The sequence below is a fragment of the Paramisgurnus dabryanus genome, chromosome 2 (assembly GCF_030506205.2).
Source record: "Paramisgurnus dabryanus chromosome 2, PD_genome_1.1, whole genome shotgun sequence".
Lineage (NCBI taxonomy): Eukaryota > Metazoa > Chordata > Actinopteri > Cypriniformes > Cobitidae > Paramisgurnus > Paramisgurnus dabryanus.
Window position 1 is genome coordinate 2,850,344 of NC_133338.1, and position 19,927 is coordinate 2,870,270.

Consider the following 19,927-nt stretch of genomic DNA (forward strand, 5'->3'; position numbering starts at 1 on the left):
CCAGTTAGTACAGTAACAAGTTACCAGTAAGTAAACAAACCAGCAAGTAAAGTAACAAGTTACCATTAAGTAAGTTGACCAGTAAGTAAAGTAATCAGTTACCAGTAAGTAAAGTAACCAGTAAGTGAAGTAACCAGTTACTAGTAAGTTAGTTAACCAGTAAGTAAAGAAACCAGTTACCAACAAGTAAAATAACTAGTAAGTAAAATAACAAGTGAGCTGTAAGTAAACTAACAAGCAAGTAAAGTAATTAGTTACCGTTGCTAAACATAAATTAAACAGGAAGTAAAGTAACCAGTTGCCATTACTAAACTAACCCTAAATTAACCAGTAAGTAAAGTAACCAGTTACCAGTAAGCACGTTTGCCAGTAAGTAAAGTAACCAGTTACCAGTTAGTTAGTTAACGAGTAAGTAAAGACACCAGTTACCAACAAAAAGTAACTAGTAAGTAAACTAACCAGCCGCTAAAGTAGCCAGTTACCAGTAACTAAACTAACCCTAAACTAACCAGTAAGTAAAGTAACCAGTTACCAACAAAAAGTAACTAGTATGTAAATTAACCAGCAGCTAAAGTAGCCAGTTACCATTACTGGACTAACCCTAAACTAACCAGTAAGTAAAGTAACCAGTTACCAGTAAGTTAGTACTAACCAGTTAGTAAAGTAACCAGTAAGTAAAGTAACCAGTTACCAGTAATTTAGTACTAACCAGTAAGTAAAGTAACAAGTGACCTGTAAGTAAACTAACCAGCAAGAAAAGTAAACAGTTAACTGTAACTACACTAACCCTAAACTAACCAGTAAGTAAAGTAACCAGTTACCGTTACTGGACTAACCCTAAACTAACCAGCTAGTAAAGTAACCAGTTACCAGTAAGTTGACCAGTAAGTAAAGTAACCAGTTACCAGTAAGTTAGTACTAACCAGTTAGTAAAGTAACAAGTAAGTAAAGTAACCAGTTACCAGTAAGTTAGTACTAACCAGTAAGTAAAGTAACAAGTGACCTGTAAGTAAACTAACCAGCAAGTAAAGTAAACAATTAACTGTAACTACACTAACCCTAAACTAACCAGTAAGTAAAGTAACAAGTGATCTGTAAGTAAACTGACCAGCAAGTAAAATAACCAGTTACTGTTACTGGACTAACCCTAAACTAACCCTAAACTTACCAGTAAGTAAAGTAACCAGTTGCCAGTAAGTTGACCAGTATGTAAAGTAACCAGTTACCAGTAAGTTAGTTCTAACCAGTAAGTAAAGTAACAAGTGACCTGTAAGTAAACTAACCGGCAAGTACACTAACCCTAAACTAACCAGTAAGTAAAGTAACCAGAACCTAAACTAGCCAGTCAGTAAACTTCCTATTACCCAAAATAACCAGTTACAAATAAATAATCTAACCCTAAACAAACCAGTACGTAAAGTAACCAGTTATCAATAATTTAGTTAACCAGCAAGCAAATTAACCAGTAACTAAACTTACCCTAAACTAACCAATAAGTAAAGTAACCTTAAACTAACCAGTAAGTCGAGTAAGTAAATTAAGCTGTCATTACAGTTATCAGTTACCAGTAAGTAAAGTAACCAGTAAGTAAACTAATGAGCAAGTAAAGTAACCAGTTGCCTTTACTAAACTAACCCTAAACTTACCAGCAAATAAAGTAACCAGTTACCAGTATGTAAGTTGACTAGTAAGTAAAGTAACCAGTTACCAGTAAGTAAAATAACCAGTTACCAGCAATTAAAGTAACTAGTAAGTAAACTAACCGGCAAGTTAAGTTACCAGTTACCAGTAACTAAACTAACCCTAACCTAACCAGTAAGTAAAGTTACCAGTAAGAAAACTAGGCAAAGTAACCAGTTATCAGTAAGTAAACTGCTGTTTTTTACTTCTAGTTTACAGTTTTAAGTCATCTGCTTCGTTTTTTAAAGTTAAACTTTTTTATTCTCATTTAAATTTGCTAGATCTGCCCTTGTCTCTGAGTAAGTGAGACTAGCTGGTGTAAAGGTAAAGCTTACACTGGAATACTGAATCTCCTGCACAGGTAATTCCTACAGGTAGATGAATGCAGCCCTCCAGTCGCACAACTGATACAGAAGAGCAAATCTATCACAGTCAAACGCTATCATTAGCTATCTGGCAATTTACTCATTTTGACAAAGTGCTGTTCTTGGATGGTTTATCACAGAGCTATGCTCACAGTAACCAAAGTCATCACATAAACTTTCTCTCTCTTGCGCGCGCACACACACAGACACACACACACGCAGACAGAAGATAGCGGTGTATACTGCAGGTTCAAATGAAGGAGAGAGATCTAACTGTGGAAAAAAGAAGTTGCGAAACGAAGCACAGGTTAAGAGTTTTCATGCCGGTGTTTCCACAGAGCTGCAGAAAAAACCCATTAATTATTACTTATGAACATATATTAGATGGACACTTACTGTACGGCACGCACTCGTACTGGACTTCAAGGTATTTGTAGGTTCCCGGACAGGGGTCAGGAAAAGCGTCCGGTCCGGCCACTACAGCACACTGTGTCCGGTTATTACACCTGAAAACACACCAAACAGAGATTTGTAGTGCTGTTTGCTGAGGCAAGCATACATTACGGCTAGATCTGAATAAACCTGACAGATAAATCAATCAGAATAAAGGAGGAACCAGAGCTTTATCTACACAGAGACTAAAATATCATAAAGACTTCAAGGTCTTTATATTGCAACACCCTAGTATAGCACCAACTTTACTAGCACCTAGTATAGCACCCTAGTATATCACATTTTCTGCAGAAAATCTACTTCAGTTACACACTGACGTTTATGTACACATTAGGGGTACGTCGATATGGATTGATGCATCAGATTGGTGTGATGTATCGATGCCACATGTAAAATATCGATGTGACCTATCTTTATTTTGATACTCTCAACTTGTTCACGTTTTTTTTTTAGGAATAATATTCATGAATATTCAGGAATCATTTAATTTATGGATGAATCTTCCACAAGGTTTAATGTCAGTATAATATAAGTAGACTTAAGATATTTCCATGCCTTACATTTAAAGTATATAAGCTATAGCTCTAAACTGTCCTCTAGCGAAGTACACCCGCACGCAAATAAATAAAATCCATGCCTCAAGTCATTCACAATCCCTGGAGTGGATATGACTAAAAGATTTATTCATCCGGTCTGTCCGTCACAGAAAGGCCTATCGATTGAACACTAAACAGACGCTGACAGGACCCTAAAGTTTCTCATAAAAACTTTCCAACACATCATGATGATCGTCAGTCGCACAACCTGCCCGTCTGCTTCACAGGTCAGAGGTCAGACTGTGATTTATAGTGCATAATTAAAAGGTTTTCACAAAACCTCCATTAGGATGCTGTTACACTGCAGCAGCGTGCGTACCTGTGATTAACGCCACACACGCTAATGAGATATGAGACAGGTGTTCTCTCCATTATGAGGTCATGACCTGCCTGCCAATCAAAGGTAATTAGCATAGGACAGTCGCATGCATAAGCGTCACCGTATGAGCACAACATTTCACACTGAAGGTAAAACCTGGCCTGCTGTATCCACATTAAACCTGCAGTGTCCAAACAGACATCACAAACCAGGCTTGATGTTTCTCATTCCTCATTTGCATAATGGCATGTTCTGAGCCAAGATGAGCTCGCATTTTTAATAAGGCGTGACAAGCAATAGTGGCTCACCTTCATGTTAAACTGTTCACGCTAAATTGGTGCTGTACGATAACGGTTCTTTCGTCTTTGGAACACACATGGAGAAATTTGCCATGGACAGAGGTTTAAAGGGTTAGTGCCAGCCAAAATGACAATTTTATCATAAATCACTTACCCATGTGCCTTTCTAAACCACCAAGTCCTTCGATTGTCTTCAGGACACATTTTTAGATATTTTTGATGAAAACCGGGAGGCTTGTGTCTGTGCCATCAGTCGTTCAATAATAATATTATGAAGCAACGAGAACACTTTTCTGAGCAAAGCAAGCAAAACCCATGATTATATACAACAATTTCTTCTCCTTCTTGGTCGTTCCATGCGCGTTCAAGACCAGATTATGGCACATGCTGCTAATGTCACCTGCTAATGTAGTTGCCAACGTACAGACACAAAATACCCTGGCAGGTAATTTGTGCATTTATACGGGCTGTTTAAGTATAGTTTACAATGTTTTCATAATGGCTTAAATGAAAAAAGGAAAAAAAACGTTGTCAACTATGTCAGCAGGCCACGTTAGCAGTATCGCTGTAGTCTCCTCGTGAACGCGCACTGAACGACCAAGAGGAAAACAAATTGTTGAATAAAATCGTTTGCTTTGTTTTCTTTGCGCACAAAAGTGTTCTTGTCGCTTCATAATATTATTATTGAACTACTAATGGCACATGGACCTTTTTGGTGATGTCTTTAATTCTTTTCTGGGTTTGATTGTGAAAATCAAAGTGCAGTCTATGGGACAGTCACAAGCCTCCCAGTTTTTATAAAAAATATCTAAAAATGTGTTCTGAAGACAATCTGAGGATTTTTTTGATTTATGATAAAATTTTAATTTTGGGGTAAACTTACCCTTTAACATTATTCACAACATATGCATGGTATTAAATGACATACGGTTCTTGCTAATTATTTTTCTCTTGTAGAAATATCTAAAAATTCTTAAATCAAGATGTATTTTCTTTGAGCAAACTGACCTAAGAAAATAACTCTAGTTTTTAGACAGAAAATATAAAATTTAAGTGAAGTTGTGCTTAAAACGAGCAAGAATATATGTAAATGGGATGAGAACATTTTTTTTTTAATAAGGGGTGAGAAAATTTTTCTTGAATTAAGTGTTTAAGAAAAAAGTTAACTAATTTCAAGATTTTTTTCTCACCCCATTGCCATTTTTTTTTTTTTGCTTGTGTTAAGCCCAAATTCACTTAAATTGTATTTTTTTGTCTAAAAACTAGACTTATTTTCTTGGGTCAGTTTGCTCATCAAGAAAATACATCTTGATTTAAGACTTCTAGATATTTCTACAAGACAAAAATACTTAGCAAGAACCGTATGTCATTTCATACCATGCATATGTTGTGAATAATGTTAACGGGTTATTTTACCCCAAAATTACAATTTTATCATAGAATTTTTAAAATTTGAACATTAGAATTTTTGGATATTTCTACTGAAAAAAAAAACAGAAAAATACTACACTGCAAAAAATAAAATTATTAATTTTTGCAGTGTATAACTTTCTATAAGAATACAACAAAGTTAAATCATAGTCTGACCTTCTACACTGCAAAAAATTATTTTCAAGAAAATACTTTCTTAGTATTTTTGTCTTGTTTTCAGTAAAAGTATAAAAAATCCATAAATTAAGATGCTTTTTCTCGATGAGCCTAGTTTTTAGACCAAAAATATCAAATGTAAGTGATTTTGTACATAAAACAAGCAAAAAAAAATCTGCCAATGGAGTAAACAAATTTTTCTTGGCTTTTTCTTGAATTTAGTGTTTAAGAAAAATGTTCAAGATTTTTTTGCTTAAGCAAAATCACTTAAATTTGATATTTTCGTTCTAAAAACTAGACTTATTTTCTTGGGCCGTATTGCTCATCAAGAAAAAGCATCTTAATTTAAGAATTTTTACATATTTCTACTGAAAACAAGACAAAAATACAAAAAAAGTCATTTTTTGCAGTGTATAATATTGCTGCAAGAACTTTATGGTGTGAAGCATCTACAAACGTTTTAATAAGCTCAATGGGAAATGCACAAAATAGAATAAGATTCTGATTTCAGATAACTGCATTGTAAAGAACGAGAGAAAGACCACCGCTACAAAATATATTAACTGGAAATGGCAAACCCAAGTGAACATATACTGTAAATATAAAGTAAATCATGTAGGGAACGCTAAAAACCCAATGTTAATATAGTATTTACTGGCCTGCAGCAGCCACATCGCATCCCTGATGTCTTATGTATCCTGTTGGATTAAAGCGGTTAAAAAGCTTCACACTTCATCCTATAATGAAATCTTGGCTCCAAGGTCGAAATACAGTGAGTTATGAATCTCTGCCTGCCGAGAGAACTTTTATCGAGCCGGCTGAAGTTCAATAACATCAAGTAACCAGAAAGGATTGTCTGATAAGATACTCCATAAACTCTCCAGCTAATCTCATCATCCAGACTGTCATTCTCAAGTTGAACATTATTCCTCAACGTTTAAGAGGATTTCTGCGATCGTGCACAGATCGGCTCAGAATTCATCCACGTTTAGAGAATCTGCCAACAGGATGTGCATTAGGTGCTATGATGCAAACAAACAACACCTGTTTACTTTACTCAGTCATGCCAGGACTTTGTTTTAGATTACAGTAAATTATGAGACACAATAAGGAGAACCAAGAGCTGGGATTACGTTTGGATATTTACAGTAAACAGTAATCCTCTCCAGGAAAAAAGATGTGTACATTGAGGACGCTGGTCAAATGAGAATGACATGAATCAATGCTACAACAGTACAGTATTGATCAATGCCGCAAATCTTTCGATATTTCGACATCCTAATGAATAAACCAGGATCAACTCTCTGCCACAAACAAACTTTAAAGTACACAATCGCAATAATCCACTAATTATTTCTTATTGGAAATCAGTAAATCATTCTAGAGGAATGTTTTTTCTGCTTCAGATCTCATTGTTATTTGAATTAATCACTCAAACTATAAGGAAATTCATCCAAACAATGTTTATGTCACGGGAAATGAAGGGAGCAATATAAGGTAACTTTTATAAGGTAACATATTTGGCAAACCCAACTATACACAGGATACAAAGATAATGATGCTCACTTATAACACAATAAGATGTGAACCGACCATTGATAAAGGAGGGAATTTATACAGAGTCCAGAGTTAATTCGTGGTTTAATTCAACTTGTATAAATTATAATTTGTACTCTTGATGGTTTACAACATGTGAGCAATTTCACTCAGATGTTAACCTAACCATGAAAAAGTTTTAACCAAATGTTTTTAACCGTACTGTATCTTTCAGTTTGGAAAGCACAGATTTCAGAAAAGGCACATCCATAACAGACTAATGTAACATTCATAATGCTGTTTTTCTTATAAATGCACACACAAAATTAAAATATAATACTTTGAAGAACCATCCCTTTCGCATTCGTTGAGTATTAGCACTTCTGTTTTGCGCATTTTTAGTGACAGAATATCTACAAATTATGTTGTCTCACCAAAACATTTTTGTCACATTCATAACATGTTTATTTCCTTCATCTAAAACAGAAAATACAATATAAAAACTAATATTTTTCTGATGCCTGGACTTATTAGAAATGTATGAAAAAAGAACTGATTTTTTAACGTTTCAGAAAATATAATTAGTATTGTGACAATATCTTAAAAATATTATTATATTTTAATTATTGCCTGAACATTTCACATCCATACCGCTGGAACTGCCCAGGTCCAATTATTGTCCAGCGCAGCCATTTTTTTGGCAACGTTTCATCCTATCTATATCTTTTTCTCAGCTTATAAACTCTTAAATATGGGTATTTTTATTAAAAAATAAAAGAAGAAATGTTGTTAGAGATCAGATTCAGAACAATTATCATAACATACACAGAGCTTAAAATGAGTAAATAATGTTTTGGCTTCAGTTTTTTTCATGATTTTGGTAAGTAGATACTTAGTGGATAATTGCGGTATTGCAGAAAAACAAAAATTGATCAGGAACATGTTTTTTATGCTAATGTTTTTCTTAATTGACGTGATAACTCGTCAATGGCGGGGAAAGAGTTAATCTGCTGCCACCTGTGCTTCTATCAATTTTTAAACATAATGATGGAATGCTATGTGGTACCACATGAAATATCTTTTCAGTCTTGTGTCATTTAAGTCACATGTGGTCATTGTGATTTGTAGTATTTGCAAGAATTTTTATTTATTTGCTGCTCCTTTCCAGCCAAATACACCAAAACAATTTAATATGAACATATTAACACTCAAATAGCTGATAGGCAAAATGTTGTTGTTTTAGGTTTGACATTTAAAATAAATGCTGGTTAGTGTCCATCAGTTAGAAAGGGTCTTGAAGCTCTTGGCTGTACAGTATGTAACACTGATGATAATGTTAAGAGAAAATATGATGTTGATATAAAAACGCCTGCTGCTGTTAAATGTCAGCAGACTGGATTGTTGATGTTAAGAGTGTTTTTCTGCTCTGAGGGCAAATTCACCGCTTCCAATTTTTCAATTTGGGGCAGTGGACTGACACAACAGAGCCCATTACAGGACAAATATACAAATCTGTCTACCGAATGTGTGGGTGTCTGTAGACATACTGTACAAAATGACTTTAATTTTATTTCTCAGTGCTCTCTGGACAGAAAGAAGATTAAAGGAAAAAGTGCAATACATGAAATCATGAAATACAAACACTCTCACAAAAAAAAAACCTTTAATAAACCTAAAGTACACAATAAATCTGAAATGCTATCCCATAAATCAACACCACATACACATCTTACACACACAACCACTCGCCAGTTAACTCTTGTTTAAAATAAGCATGGGCAGTGTGTGAATATGCATGTATCTGTGTGTTGGTGTCTTTGGAGATCAGACTCCTGCTGTGCTCCAAAATCATAAAGCAAACATACACAAACCCACACACAAGCACACCGAAACAGACAAACACATCAAATGAAAATAAATTACAACACAATCTCCTATAAAATTATGGTAATTCTCAAAAACATCAAACCAACAATCTGAAAAACATTACAATGCTATATTTGTTTCCAAAACCAGATATAATTTCCATAAGAAGAACGAATACTGCAGGATTTTTTCTGCCCCCCCTCTCTGTTTTCCTTTGTTTTGAGCTGAAATGATGCAGTCTTGGCACCTGATGCCCTACAGGGGATCTTTCATTTATTCTGGACGTGGCGCTGATCCAGACCCAGAGAGCCTGAATGATCAACACATGCATTTAATGGCTCTGTCTGAGAGAGAGAGAGAGAGAGAGAGAGAGAGAGAGAGAGAGAGAGAGAGAGAGATGGAGAGAACAGGCTTAACCCTCAACCCAATAAAACTGGAGGCCGTTTATTGTGCTTTGTACAGATTATAAATGCTAAAATATCATACATGCAGATTTTATTTTATCATCTTGTCTAATTTCTGTTTTATGATTTTGGTATGAAATACGACAAGTTCAGTGCTGGTCTAAGTGTCTACATTAGGGATGTACCGAAATGAAAATTCTTGGCCGAAACCGAAAACCGAAAATGAGGAAACCAAGGCCGAAAAACCGAAACCGAAACACAGAAATAAATGATTATGCCAATTATTAATACAAATGCATTTATGGCTATCACTGTGTACTAACTTTACTAGGGGTGTGTGACAGATCACAAAACTCACGGTTCAGATCACATTACAGTTTTTGAGGCACGGATCGGATTATTTTTCAGATCAGCAAAAAGGGGGTGGGAAAAATCTAATAACAAAATAAAGAAAATACAAACATTTATAAAAAAGAACAAAGCTGCACATTAATAAGGGCTAACATTAGCATTAGGTACAGAAATCGAATTAAATGAGTCATAACACTGTCTTTATTTTATAAATTAAATATATTATTATTTTTAGAGCTATTTGTCTCTTTGTTAGACTTAAGTAATTGAGGTGTCTCTTTAAATAAGCAGAGACTGGTTTATGACTGTAATCTATACATACACTTAAGACATAAACAAATGTTTTTATTAGAAAAAGAATACTTTGGAGATAATTTTGTTTATATGTGCCCTGTCAATAACAGAAAGATTTTACGTTCGCTTGTTTGCGTCTCACTCGTGTGTGCACTATTGAGGGCACTTAAACGCGCGCGCACACAGAGAACGAAGGCGAATCCCAAACAGCGCAGCATAAAAACGTTACGTTGTTTTTCATTGCTTTATTCGGCACATGTATGTTAATGGACTATACAGTATGAGACACATTTGCGCGACTCTCTCTAAAGTTTACACATCAAGAGTCCTGATCTTTGAAGGGCGTACTCACTGTGATGATCAAGTCGGGACCGGACACAACCGCATGTGCCTCTGTGCGTACTTTAGTGCCTTTTTGCGGTTAAATACATCCACGCCGCATACATGTTGCTTCAGACAAGCACGTGCAGGTCGCGGTTTCTGTTTGCGTCATCACAACATTTCGGCCGTATTGTTTCGGTGATAAAAGTCTTTCGGCCAAAAGCCGAAAATGCTCTTTTGGGCCATTTTCGGCCGAAAATTTTCGGTGGCCGAATATTCGGTGCATCCCTAGTCTACATGTACACATTTACCATTAAATGTGTATTATTGCACACTATAAACAAATGTTAGTGTTTATGTAGTATAAAATGACTGCATTTGCAATTTGCAATTCAGAGCGTGAGAAGAAGTGGATTTTGATTTGATGAATGAGATGTTTCTCCTTGTTTTGAAGCAGAGAGATTGAATAGAATAGTAATGCTGGAGAAAGTATTTTACATTTAAATAAGACTCTTCATCAAACACAGGTGCCACATCTCATCAAGCTGTCCGGCATCTTCACTAAAACTGCGCATTTAAAAAATTTGCACACACTTAAAGATAACTCAACGTTCGTGTACATAATTCTGATTTGTATTTCAGAACTGACAGGTGATGGTCTAATCCATTTGATCATACAGTGTAGTCAATATTTGGTCCATTTACTGTACATCAGCTGCGTTAGACCTATTTTCTTAAAAAGAAAACGTTTTGTTTCCCATCACAATCTTTGATGAGATTCAGGTATTGTGTAGATTTTGGACATTTAAAACTGCCATTTTACCATATAAAGTACTAATGTATCATATATTGTTAAGAAAGATAACATCATTTTCAAGAAAAAATTTTACAAAAAGGAGGTTACACTGTGGTTACTCTGCTGGGACACCCATGTGATGCAGAAAATTAGATGGCTTGGATTTTAAAGTGTGGGTTAAGTGTCCAAACACTTTACTGTATGTTGCAGTCATTTACTGTTCTTTACCATACTACAAATAAGACGAGAATACCACATAGTTCAACGTACGGAGTATTCATTTAATGTTCTGAATAAACAATAATACAATCGTATTTCCAACCACATATGGATCAGGATAGTACATTTTATTGCTTTTTCGTTTTAGGACCTGTTAGATTTTCGCTGTCTGTTGGCCCTGTATGAGAGCCAATAAAACTGTAAAGCCCACACAAATGTTGGTAAAACACAAACCCACAGACGCACGGTATAAAACAGGCGCAGAATGAAGGCTTATTAAGGGACCTGAATCACAAAGTCACAACGGCATAAATTACCATATGCGCTTGTCAAACCAAGACCAATTAAAGTGAAGACGGCAACCGACACCGGGGATGAGAATTCCCAAGAGCGGCACCAGAAATCTCTACACATTTCTCCACATAAGACAGACATAGACTCAAATCACACACCACCATCGGTCAGTCATGATCCGTCTGTCAAGGTCCTCAAATTTTTGCTTAGTCTACCAAACCTCGGCTGTGTTTGTGTTAGCATACTAACATACTACACACTACCGCTTTTGTGTGAATAGAGAGAGTAAAAACATGTACAGTAGGTCAGTGAGATGTTAAACGGAGTCTGATTCTTGATCAGATCTCATGACGAAACTCTCAGAGCGTGACAGCGGTAGGAGAGACTGTACGAGTTGGGCAACTGCAATGAAAATTAAAAGGCAGCACAGTAATCCGCTAGAGACCCATTTAGAAGACATGCAGTACCTGACAAAATCACTTAAAATGTGGAGTGAGAGCAAGACAGTTGAGTGTGAAGCATCCTCATAAACTCCCATCAAATTCAATTATGCTCAAGCTATTTTTTCATTGCCGCCAAATTTGATATATTAAATAGGAATGCAGTTGAAAGTTGAGTCATGTCCGGGTCCATTTTTGGAGACCCGCTCCCGCCCGTACCCACAAAGTTCAGCACCAGATCCGACCCGTCACAAGTGATAATATCAAAATTAAATCCGGTCCAGACCTGTTAATATTTGGCCCGTTACCCGACCCGTACCCGCATAAATCACACACGCTAAAATCATTCCAATTAAAGTGCTTCTCTCAACATCACAACAGCTTCATGAATGGGCTAATGAAACAGACTAAAGTGTGCTTTGTTTGGTGCCATTCAAGTAGCCTACCATCTGCACCTAAATAGGCTATGGAACCTGATAACTTTACACAAATAGGCCTATTAATGGAAAAACTACAAGGAAAAATACAACCTACCTACACAAGCCATGCTTTGCTCCTACTAGTCTCAAAATGCATTCTAAGGAAAGACGTTCCCAGCTTCTGGCTATCAATGGCAAAACTTTATGCAACTCCTGCAACGCTCGGTCCAACTAGGCTACGAGAAGCATCAACAAAGTTAGTCCCATGGGTGGTGACGTGATGGGTCAAATATCATTTGTTGCGCGGTTAAGGGAAATTTGACATATAAAAACATGTGCAATATTTGTTTGAGCTACTACCCGCCTGCACGGAGTTAATTATCTGCCCGCATCCCCACCCGTGAATTTTAGGAATGTCACAATCCACCCGTTTTAAACACTTTTATGCGGGTATCCGCGGGAACCCGACCCGTTGCAGGACTCTGAGTTGAACTAAACTAAACAAGGAGGTTTGCATGTTGTGAACCAAACAAAACCTAATAATATATATATTTAAATTCAACAGTTAAGAATTGTAACTGCAATCTGGTTAAAATGTTCGTTTATATGTACATTATAGATAATCCCAACCAAATCCCAACCAAGCGCACAGCCAGGGTTGCCAGATTTGCATATCCAAACCAGCCCAACGGACATTCAGAACTAGCCAAAAAGCGTCCCAATGACTATTCACAGCCCAAATACCAATAACTAATGATCGAAATCCTTTCATCTTTAACCCGCAGATAAAAATACCAACTCGCTGAGAGTTTAAATAGTAGCCCAAATCTGAACTTGGAAAAAAGCAGAGAATTTGGCAACGCAGCACACAGCATCTCTCGTCGAGTTCACGCTTTATCTCAGGATAAATGTACAAAGTCAGTTGGAGAAAATTGTTCTTATGAAGTTTTCAGATATATAGTAGGGAAAGAAAACACACTTTTCTAAAGGCTTTATGCAGCTTAATGTTATGAAAGACATGAACGCTGTAGAATGTACAGTGCGTGACCCCATTACCTTAAAAATGTGTGTTGACATTGCCTTGCTATTGCATGTTTCTGTGATGAGAATCATGTGAAACGTAAAAAGAGGTAAATATAAGACGTTAACTTAATCACAATTCTTCTGCGCATGTGCACAATGTATTTTTGCATCTGATTGAGAAAATACTACGATTCACGCGTTTACATGCATACTTTTCTTCTGATGATCGGATCACAAATTAGACTTCATCAGCCCTTTCGATCAAAATTTGCTTCTGATTGACCTCAAATGTATTGATCAATGTGTTTACATTGAGGCTTTTCAATCCGAGCCATCAATACGATTACGAACAAAGTATTTGGTTGCATGTGATCGTAGCTAGTATGCGTGTTCCCAGGGATCGAACCACACAACGCTCTCCAACTGAGCACACTCTACAGCGTATAAACTTAAGATTTAAGTATATGTTTGTCTCTTTGTATAACTTTCATAAAATCAAAAAGAGTTTCACAAACATTCACAGCAGATGTTTAATGTGCCTTCAGCTGAGAGTTCAGTGTTCGGTGCGGCATGGCCATAAAAGTCTCAGCACCAAATTTGCCTCGGAAAAATACTCCCAAATCGACAGAATTTAATGCTTCGGTGCTGGTTTTGTGATTTTTATTGTGTTACTTTTACATTATTGATGTTTGGTAAAATGCTTTTTGCTTGTAATGTTTTTGCTGTTTCAATTAAGCTGTGAAGCCTTAGAAATTTTCACCGGAGTAAAAGTGTGATTACTTGGCTGTCGACTGGCAATATCAGGGAAAAGATTGCTGTAAAATAACGACATCATTATTTGTTTTGTCACAAATTAATATCACTTCTATCTGACAAAGACATCCATTGAAATCTTGGAATTGCAATTCAGTAAACTCAAACTGAATGTAACATCAACTCATGAATTGCAAAAGAGAGATGTTTTAAAGGGGACATATCATGAAAATCTGACTTTTTTCATGTTCAAGTGCTATAATTGTGTCCCCAGTGCTTCTATCAACCTAGAAAATGTGAAAAAGATCAACCCAGTAACTAAGTTTTGGTAAACCATTCTCAGCAAGCATGTGAAAAACAGCTCATTGAAATTTGTCTCCCCTTGTGATGTCAGAAGGGGATCTTATTATAATAATACCACCCCTTAATCCAAACACAGCACTGCCATTTATTGCAGAGAGAGAGAGAGAAAAAAATACTTGACAGCACAATTGAGTTTCAATTTCAACAAACGACCATTATGGTGATCAGTGTTTGCATTATCAGCTCATTTGCATTTTAAAGGACACGCCCAAAAACTGCACATTTTTGATCACACTTACAAAGTGGCCATTTTAACATGTTATAATAAATTATCTGTGGGCTATTTTGAGCTAAAACTTCACATATGCACAACAAATATTTATTTCACGTCTTTAACCTCTGAATTTTGTCAAATCTCTATGTAACAAGTTACAAAAAAATCATTACACATTACTCTGATCTCTCACATGTTTAACAGCACCACATAGAGCTTCTGTTCACTTTAACCAATATTTATAATTTCACTACACTAAATAAATGTTTCACATGGAAATGTCAACATAAATTGATAATATATTTATGGTGAGACTAACAGCTCACCTATACTTTATGTGACATTCTGAAAACTCGAATTCTCATCGGACTGCACTGAAGGCCATTCATTCATAACCCAGCAAGACATCACAGAGAAACCTTGGCAACAGCTGGAGTGATGTCATAACTGAATAATGAGCTTTGGATGAAGAGTCAAACCAATGTTCCTGAACTATCTAAACTCTCATTGAGGATAATACGCTTTAAAACTGATTGTGTGTCAACGTTTTATCCTGCAGTCAGACCCTTTATGACGTACAATGAGCGCATTTTTTTAAAAAATCCCTGAAAATGTTCCAGTTATTGCCAATATTAAACAATGTCTGTAGAGATCGCACAAATGATTGTGGCTTACAGGGTTATGATTTACACAATTGTCCAGAAGAGAGGGAACCATGGGCCAACATCAAGACTACTTTATCACCTTTATATATAAATATATTGCAAGAGAAGTGTGTGTATACGATTTTTTAGCTGAATGTGGGTAATGGATCATAAAAAAGTTGCTTTGCTGTCTCGGGCTGCTTTGCTTGCCATTTATGTTTTTGAAATATACCTGCTGACCATACACATACACATGCACATTAAGGCATTATGATGGTTTATGCTTAAAGTATAAACACATATGTGACCCAGGACCACAGGCAGGGCTTGACATTAACTTTTTTTGCTCACCAGCCAAAGTGGCTAGTTGTTTGTCAAAGTTACTAGCCACTCAGCAATTTCACTGGCCACAATTATACATTTTATGTGATTAAACTTGACTTTGGCATCCTAAAATGACTTTAATTTGAGTAATTGTACTCGATTTAGCTAGATTAGATGCAGATTGACTTTCAAATGCAGACTGACCACCCAAATTAAGACTACATTTATTAGCTGGTATATATCAGTATAGATCATATCATATCTTTAGGTGCATAAAAACATGCTAATAAGGCATCAATAGATGCAGGGAGTGCTCATGGGAGTTGTAGTTTCCCAGTGTCATTGCGCATTGTTTAAAATTTCTATTTCTAAATCCAAATGGCTCCAGGATGATAAACAAAGGTCTTCTGAGGGTAATCCGTGCGGTGTTGTTGTAGAAATATCCATATTTAAAACTTTATTAACGTAAATAAATACCTTCCGGTACCGCCGCCATTTTAGTCGCGTCCGCATTCAGGACGAGAGCTTACGCAGCCTACAGAGGCTACTCTGCTGCTGCTCTGTGCCCCCGCCCTCAGAATTTGTCATACGTCACTAAGAAAAGTGCGTACACTACGCTAATACTCTCTCCTGAATACAGAGGAGTCTAAGATGGCGGCGCTACCGGAAGGTATTTATTTTCGTTTATTAAGTTTTAACTATGGATATTTCTACAACAACACCGCGCGGATTACCCTCAGAAGACCTTTGTTTATCATCCTGGAGCCGTTTGGATTTAATTTGTGAAGGATGGACGCACTTTTTTGGACTTGAAGGTCGTGGACTATGGGTGGACCCCGTAACATTACATTTAATCAACTGAAAGATCTAAAACATTTTCTAAAATATCCGAAAATGTGTTTGTCTGAAAAACGATGGACATATGCAACTCGCACAGCTTGGGGGTGAGTAAATCATGGATTTAATATCATTTTTGGCCGAACTATCCCTTTAATGACCCTGACCACAGGTATGTAGAAGCAATAGCTACCAATACATTATATGGGTCAAAAATCATTATAAGATATTAAGTAAAGATCATATTTCATGAAGATATTTTGTAAATTTACTACCGTAATAATATAAAAAATTGTAATGTGTGTTGCTAAGGAGCTTTCAATTTTCTCGATTTTCTCATTATAAAATTTTTTTGCACCTTCAGATTCAAACAGTTGTATCTCTGCCAAATATTGTCCTATTCTAACAAAGCATAAATCAAGGAAAGCTTATTTATTTAGATGATTTGATGAAAAAAATTATCGTATGACTAGTTTTGTGGTTTTGAAGTAAAATGTAAGATATTAGCTTAACTCTTTCGCCGCCATTGACGAGATATCTCGTCAATTAAGAGAAAACGCTTCCCCGCCAATGACGAGATTTTCCGTCTTTCCGCAATACCGCTTTTATCCACCAGGTGGCGCCCTTCCGCAACTTTTTAAAACCGGAAGTATTGCCCTATGGCAAGCTGCTGCATGTCCGTGTCTGTTTTAAAGATCGCTCTGAATGGGATCTCTATGAAAAGTCTGTCACAAAAATGGAATTATCTCTGCTTTTTGCTCAAAATATGGTGTTTTTGCAGAAACCTACCCATATTCAAAAGCTGATTACAAAAGAACCACTAAAGGTAGGATGAAACATTTTTGGGTTTGAAAGCAGAGGGTCTGTTCTTTCATTTGGTATATTGTATGTTTATATATTTAAAGAAGAACATTTTCTGAAAGGCATTAAACTTTGGTGAAAATCATGAAAAACGCTGGCGCTGGCTGGCAACTTTTTTTTAAAACGCTGGCGGTGAAAGAGTTAAAATATTAGCTTTCAATGTGGCTCATCCAGTCAGAACACAGAACCTAAAAAACTCTGATTTAAAATAGTTTTATTTAAAGTTTTCATGCTTTTGTTTTACCTGAATCGCTGATTTTACTATGTTGCCGATCTTTGTCGAGCTTACATTTTATCTTTTGGTTTGCATTCAACGAAAAAGAGAAATCATTAAAGAGTAAAGTTTATCAATAATATGTTGTCATTTCAAGTTCAAAGTTCAAATTCTAGTTTTACAACACTCATTTTAATTACAAACTATTAAACCATAAAAACCATAAAGAGCACGATTTTACATGATAAAAAAAAAGTATGCATATCATAACAGTTTGGTCAAACCTCCCACCCAAAACCATCACACCTGCTGACGTAACCACGCAAACATACACGCTTTTACAATGTGCACAGACATATCAGATTAAAGATGCATTAATTGTGTGTGTGCGTGTGGATCGCCAAGGCCCTGTTTAGAGTCAGAACTGAGCTTTTCAGAAGGTCCTATGTCGCTATGCCAAGCATAGCAACCACAAAGAGAGCTTAATCCCCTTCATACAAAGCCTCTCTCTTAGCACAGCAGCAGCCATCCTCATTCCAAACACACATATACACACACGGGCACACACACACACACACACACACACACACCAATGAGCGACACACACAGGTCTTAAAGCATTACATTTCCATTTCCATTCTGAGTAACCATGGCAACCTTAATGTCCAACTCCAAAGACTGGTCTCTCTCTCTCTCATTCCTGAGTAATAGCGCTCAGCTCTAAGACTCGACGGTGTTGTTTTAAAGTCACAGTGAACGGCTCACTGCATCGACAACAGCATCCTGTGTCTGTGCCATGGCTGTAACGCTGTAACAATGACATTTTTAATGACACAAATACAAAAGACCTTCCTGAACTCGCAGAAACTCCACAGATGTCTACACATCCCATTTGTGTTTGTTCATTAAAAATGTCTCATTTTTGCAATACTGGAGCCACTCACCCAGTCTTCCATTGTTGGCCAAACATTAATTTGCAGGCAACATATGGCTAATAATGACTGTACACTAGCTGTTTACAGTAGATGTACTCTGGATTAAAAATCTGCCAACCAAACAACATCTTTCTCCAGGTATGTCAGACTTGTTTCCTCCTGGTAAGTGTTGAGCTCACAGCATAAAGATATAAACCCAAATAACCACTGTACTCTGTTGCTGTATATCACACACCCCAGAGGCAAAGATAGATTTAGTGCTCGAATATACGACAGCAGAAAGTAAAACCCAGTGACATGATCAACAGGACAAGCTCCTGAATCCTGCTGTCAGAGATGATGCTTTTCCCGAGGGATTCAGGAAAGATGCTTACAGTAACAGCGGCTCACAGAGAGATGCGGGTCTGACCGCGGTACACGCCGAAATACACACCCTGTCCTGTTGTTAAGGTGACAGCGTAGTCCACCGAGACCCTGCTGTCCGGCTCTGTTTGTGAGGGTGTCAGGGACGTCTGGCTGGCTTTTAACTTCCACATTTCAAAGACGATCCCCCGAGACAAGAGCACACACTCATATATTTTTCGAGAGTATAGTGTTTCAGAACAGATCCTTTTTCATTTAGGCAGCAGACAAGGTTTTCTAACAGAGCACGAATTTCACCCTTAAAGACAGCAGATTAAAGTCAATGATTTGCAGAGACGTCGCTCTTGTATTGCACGCCTTGTATAATCTCAGTGCGAGTGAAAACACATCTCTCTGCTTCTACTTATACTTTAACTTTTCTAAAAGGCGGTCACGGCGCTTCTGAAGTCTTTTATTCAGAGAGCCCTTTGATCGAATTAGACTCATGAATACGAATACGCACCCGTCAAAGCCTCCAGCAGCGAGCTATTGACAGTGCCGGCACACGAGGGAATCGCTCAAAGACAGCGGCACGTCCTCGCACGCTCGGCTTCCTGAAAGAGTCACATCGACGCGACCTCAGACACCGGCGCTGACATCACAACGGCACAAAGTTAGAAAAATCAGACTGGCTACTGTCTGAGAAAGAGACAGACCGTCATCAGACCTATACTGAATTCAGAACAGCCAACAAATGCACGGTAAATGCACATTATAACCTTGTGAAAGGAGATAACAAAATTATAATCATGCCTTGTCTCAAGAGTAAACATCAATGTGTACAGGAGCTACCGCATAATATCACAATATCATTATGCAAAAGCAACATCAAGCACTTGGTGCACAAACTAGGATTCCGTTTTTTGGCAAAATCCCAAATCCCTTTCTGACTCGGGGATTGCTGCATATAAATATGAAAAAAAAACAAATCAACATCCTAACATATAAGAAAAATGAAGTGATGGTCGAGCCGCACATTATTGCAACATGTAAAAGACAATCCAACAAACAATTCATCGAGAGTTAATGAAAATGAACACAAACAAACATCTAACAAGCAAGTAAAGTAAAGACAAACTAAAAATCATTCAAATCGTTCAACCTGACCTGAACGCATC

At 36.8% G+C, this 19,927-nt stretch overlaps 1 protein-coding gene across 13 annotated transcripts in view; it reads right to left on the reverse strand.

Annotated features, from left to right (window-relative positions):
• The window catches only part of LOC135731522 (adhesion G protein-coupled receptor L3), a 235,137-nt gene that overhangs the window by 106,515 nt on the left and 108,695 nt on the right, over positions 1–19,927 (reverse strand). For all 13 annotated transcript variants that reach the window (XM_065249565.2, XM_065249552.2, XM_065249559.2 and 10 more), the window contains exon 4: positions 2,442–2,551. In XM_065249565.2, the coding sequence (XP_065105637.2) occupies positions 2,442–2,551 (110 nt within the window). The remainder of the gene's footprint in view (positions 1–2,441; positions 2,552–19,927) is intronic.